At 35.8% G+C, this 5,217-nt stretch overlaps 1 protein-coding gene across 1 annotated transcript; it reads left to right on the top strand.

The window, feature by feature from the left end:
- Nucleotides 1–1,360: 1,360 nt before the first annotated feature.
- Nucleotides 1,361–3,724, top strand: LOC107681324 (N-arachidonyl glycine receptor-like). The gene is made up of 2 exons (XM_016477606.1): nucleotides 1,361–1,436; nucleotides 2,627–3,724. Exon 2 carries the CDS (start codon nucleotides 2,637–2,639, stop codon nucleotides 3,624–3,626), a length of 990 nt encoding a protein of 329 aa, XP_016333092.1. The 5' UTR covers nucleotides 1,361–1,436; nucleotides 2,627–2,636; the 3' UTR covers nucleotides 3,627–3,724.
- Nucleotides 3,725–5,217: the final 1,493 nt, after the last annotated feature.

Genomic DNA, 5,217 nt, shown 5'->3' with positions numbered 1-5,217 from the left:
TGCATTCATTATAATGCCTTAAGAATACCCTTATAATGTATTATAAATACGGGCTTCATAGAAAGTGTTACCCAATAATCTAACCTTGAGGTCATGAACGCATGAATTAACGTATCTGCATTTGACATTGAGGACATAAGTCACAATTTAGATATATTTTTGAGATGGAAAAATGCAGTTTTACAAATGCTAGAAACGTGGCTTTCGAAGGAAAGATTGATATCAAATAGCACACCTAGGTTCCTAACTGATGACGAAGAATTGACAGAGCAGCCATCGAGTCTTAGAGAGTGTTATTACATGCAGAGTTTTTAGGTCCTATTATTAACACCTCTGTTTTTTCAGAATTTAGCAGTAAGAAATTACTCGTAGCACTAATAGAGAAATACAACCACGATCGGATGATAAGAGCAGGTCATTTGTAACTTTGATGAGAGCAGTCTCTGTACTATGATACGGTCTAAATCCTGACTGGAAATCCTCACAGATACCATTTTTATCTAAGAAGGAATATAATTGTGAGGATACTACCTTTTCTAGTTTAATTGAGTTTTAAATCTTTGGGGTCAAGTTGTGGTTTTTTAATGAGAAGCTTAATAACAGCCAGTTTGAAGGCAATGACAATGACAAATTATTAATAGTCAGAAGAGGATCTATGACTTCTGGAAGCACCTCTTTTAGGAGCTTAGATGGAATAGGGTCTAGCATACATGTTATTGGTTTAGATGATTTAACAAGTTTATACAATTCTTCCTCTCCTATAGAGAATGAGTGGAATTGTTCCTCAGGGGATCTATAGTGCACTGATGCAATACTGTAGCTGACGGCTGCATGGTTACAATTTTATTTCTAATAGTGTTGATCTTGGAATTTAAGTAGTTCATAAAGTCATTACTGCTGTGCTGTTGGGAAATGTCAACGCCTGTTGGTGCTTTATTTTTCATTAATTTAGCCACTATATTGAATAAATACCTGGGGTTTAAGATGAGCTGCCGTCTCAAACCTACATAACAAAGATCTCATTTCCTGTTTATACACCACCAACCTCAGCATCCTGTGTTTAATTAAAACTCTTCAACACCAGATGCCTTCTGTTGCCACCTGCTGTGTGCTGTTCCCAAGAGAGCTAATGCTGTGTGACAAACCCTATTTTCCCAATCAATAACCAGCACCCAAACCTGTCACATCTTTACTTTTTCACTGGTCTCAAACTGCATATGACATAGAGTTTGCTATTGAGATATATTCTCCACCAGTACATGCATTACAGGAAGTGAAGGGGTTCACAGAAACCAAAAGAAAAATTCTAATCTAAATAAAGACACTGGCTTCATGACTTCCTCCGTTAGATCGAAGCTCGGCAGCAAGGGCACATTATAGTCATCAACCATACAGCCCTCAGAACAGATACGATGCCAACAATATGGATCTCTGAGGTTGGTACCTTTAAATTGTTTTACTTTGTAATCTTGTAGAACAAAATTTGGCCATTGAAAACCCACAGCTGTTACAAACAGCCAATCTTATCAGAAGACAATGTTGTAGGTCAAATGTGGTTTCTATAGTAAGTAGACCATCAATTAACAGTATATATTCAAAAACTTTTGTAGAGTGATTATTTAAGGTACAGGATTACTGTTGATGAATATAAATTAATTCTGCACAGATTTTTGACAAAGATAAGCCAAAACAATAAATAAAGAATTGTAGTGAAAGTAGCATTCCTCTTTTTATGATGTATTGGTATACTGACTGATATTCAACATTTTGTTAGTTTTTTTTCCCTTTTTTTGTACATTAACTCTCATATTTGAGAAGGGTTGTCTTTCACTTCTCTTTTTTATATAAAAAATAAATATTACAAAATTTTTTTTTTTACTAAAATTTAAAAAGTGGCATGCCTTAAAAGGTTGGTTCACCCAAAATTACAATTCTGTCATCATTTACTTACCTCATGTAGTTTTAAGACTATTTTTTCTTCTACAGACAAAAGAAAGGCATACAGGTTTGAAATTACATAAATGTAATTTTTTATTATTTTATTATTTATTAATTTTTTTGTATTTGTATGAACTATTCCTTTAAAACTTCTCCCTGAATTGTTAAGAAGTCTTGTATATGTCTGTTGCATATTTGTTTTCTGTTACTATTCTATTTAGTGTAAGTAAAAAAAAAACATTGAGTAAAAAACATTGCATCACACTTGCAAGAAACTACAAAAAGTACTACAGAGTTATTAGAAATAAAGTTTCAGCTGTAAGATAATTAAAGTTTCAATAGACCTTACTCAGGGTAGAGGCCATATTGAATTTTACATGGATGAAAATGAGCTGTCAGTCTTTACAGTCTGTACAGTCTTTACAATGGCACACAATGTATAAAGTTCCTAGAACTTTCAAACTTTCACATTTCAAAACTACTACTTTGTCTACTTTGGAAGGATGAACAACTGGCACAATCCAGTGAACAATTTCTATTACAGCCTCACATTCATTCCTGTCAAAAATTAAATATAGTGCTACTCTGACTAAGGTCTATTACTTTTTTCAAAACTCTGAAACAGGCTTCCATAGTTTTAAAAAACGACTGTTTTAAATTTGTTTCTTTTTTTTTATGGTCAAATCAGGCAAACCATCATGGACCATAACACATCTTCGCCCGTCATCAAGGAGGGCCACGTCCCCCAAGTGTACCGGACTGCTAGCCTAGTGTTTTACGGCATTATCTTCGTAATAGGCACAGTGGTCAACCTGACTGCCCTCTGGGTCTTTGCCTTGACCACTAAAAGACGGAACTCCATTACTGTTTACATGATCAATGTCGCTTTAGTGGACTTGGTATTTATCTTACTGCTGCCTTTTCGAATGGTCTACTACAGTCAAGACTACTGGCCCTTTGGAGACGTGTTCTGCAGGATTAACGCCGCACTGACGGTGCTCTATCCCTGCCTGGCCTTGTGGCTCTTTGCCCTCATTAGCACAGATCGCTATGTGGCCATAGTGCAGCCGCGACACACCCGAGAACTAAAAAGCGTCCGTAAAGCCTTGCTGTCCTGTGCGGGAGTCTGGATAATGACCATGGGCAGCACAGCTCCGCTTGTACTGCTGGAAGAAGACCCTGACCGCAACACAAACTATACCACTTGCATCAAGATGCATGACATCATCTACTTGCGCCGAGACAATCCTGTCCACTTCGCACGTATTGTCTTCTTCTTCCTGGTGCCGGTGTGCATCATGGTGGGCTGTTATATGATCATCGTGGACAACCTTATCCATGGACGCACGTCCAAACTGAAGCCCAAAGTCAAGCAGAAGTCCATCCGGATCATCATCACACTGATCGTTCAGGTGCTGGTGTGCTTTGTGCCTTTCCACATCTGTTTTGTTTCCATGCTGCTGGCCAGCAGTGAGAGGGGTTACAACACCTGGGGGGCCTTCACCACCTTCCTGATGAATGCGAGCACAGTGCTGGACATCATACTCTTCTACATTGTGTCGAAGCAGTTTCAGGACCGTGTGATCAGCGTGATCTTGTACAGAAACTACCTGAGGAGCGTTCGTAGGAAGAGCCGTCACACCAACAGCATTCGCTCGCTCAGTAACCTGAACAGTGCCATGATCTGAGGAATAATACAGCTGACAGAAGCAATGTAAACTGAATGCAAACATGTTCATTTTTGCAATTAAATTACAGAATAAGATTTAAATTGTAGAAAAAAATAAATTATCATACTAATTAGTGAAACTGCTCACAGTAAGTACACAGTCAACTTACGAGACAGATCACATGTGCTCCAGTGTCTTCATTGGTAGTTGCTGCATTGCATCACTGCTCATTTGCATAAAGTTAAACTTTTATCAGTTTTGCTGCCAAATACACATCACCACACACTGCACAATTACTCATGCTGCAAACTGCTTTATGTGTGAATACACCCTAAGACAAACATGTGTTGTTTAAAAAAATTGTAGTTTTTAAAATTGAGAAAGATTCAAGTTCTAAATTGGGATGCTACAGTTAGAACCATATATAATGTAGTATTAATAAAATGTTTAGTTTTCTCGTATACATGTAAAAAAATAGGCGATTGTGGGGATGCACTGTAAACCCTAACTCTCAAAATAATGAATTGGTTTGAGTAGGGCCAACTTAAATTAAACAAATTACTTTAAACAAATCTACTTTTATGAGTATTTCGAACTTTCTTTTTCTTTTGAGTTCATGAAATTTACATATTTTAAGTCATCTGAATTGTTTAATTGTTTTTCATTTAATGAACTTGTTTCTTTTTATTTAGAAAAACTTAAATTTGAACTGAAACTGGGCTGGGATTTCTATTTCCCAGCATGCTTTGCACTTGAAATGTAGTAGTGTTCAGTGTTTTGCTATGCTAATGCCATCATGGCAATGAGCTTGGTTTATGTTGAATGTTTTTATTGCCTTACTCATTCAGCAATATACTAATCAAAGCATTGTGTTACCAGTTAACAAGTTAGTATTACCGAATTAGCTAGTTATAGCTAGTTAAGGTTCCACTACAAAAAAAAATGTTTACATTGAGATTATATGATAATATTAAGTTAAATGTATGAGTTAGCTTACGCAGGTTAAGAGTAATTGCATACTTAAACTTTGACTTTCTTAAATTAAAAATTAATTTTAAAAATTACCTATTTTTTTACAGGGTTTACAGTGTGTTGTTACATAATCACTGCAAGATGTTTGAAATGCATTGCATTGCAACACTTTCTTTGCAGTCTTTGCACAATCTGTGCATAACATGTTAGTCTTTTCTAAGCATGCTTTTTATCATACCAAGTATGAACTTCAGAAACAGCGAATGTCTTTGTAGAGGTTAGTTCAAAAGGAGTGCATAGCTGTATATTTGTTAATTTTAGAAGTGTAAAATTAGATACTACCTTTCAGTGTGGCATGTAATGCACATTAAATTTCCCAAAAAGTGAAAAGGTAATTAAATTACATTAGAGAACTTTATCTCAAAAAATGTTGGTATTTAATGACAATGAAAAGAAAAGAAAAGTACTGAATGATAACATATATATGTTTTTAAAAAATATACACTCTAAACAATGCTGGGTTGTTTCAACTCAACTTTGGGTCAAATATGGACTAACCGAACAATTGGCTTAAATGTTTACATTAAAGTTTAAACCCAAAAGTTGGGTTAGTCCATTTGTTGACCCAAAGTTGGGT

Source organism: Sinocyclocheilus anshuiensis, unplaced genomic scaffold, assembly GCF_001515605.1.
Source record: "Sinocyclocheilus anshuiensis isolate Anshui unplaced genomic scaffold, SAMN03320099.WGS_v1.1 scaffold1620, whole genome shotgun sequence".
NCBI classification, from domain to species: Eukaryota; Metazoa; Chordata; class Actinopteri; order Cypriniformes; family Cyprinidae; genus Sinocyclocheilus; species Sinocyclocheilus anshuiensis.
This window is presented reverse-complemented; position numbering and strand designations above follow the sequence as displayed.

Coding starts and splice junctions, on each gene's coding strand:
- LOC107681324 (XM_016477606.1), top strand. CDS start 2,637: ATGGACCATAACACATCTTCGCCCGTCATCAAGGAGGGCCACGTCCCC.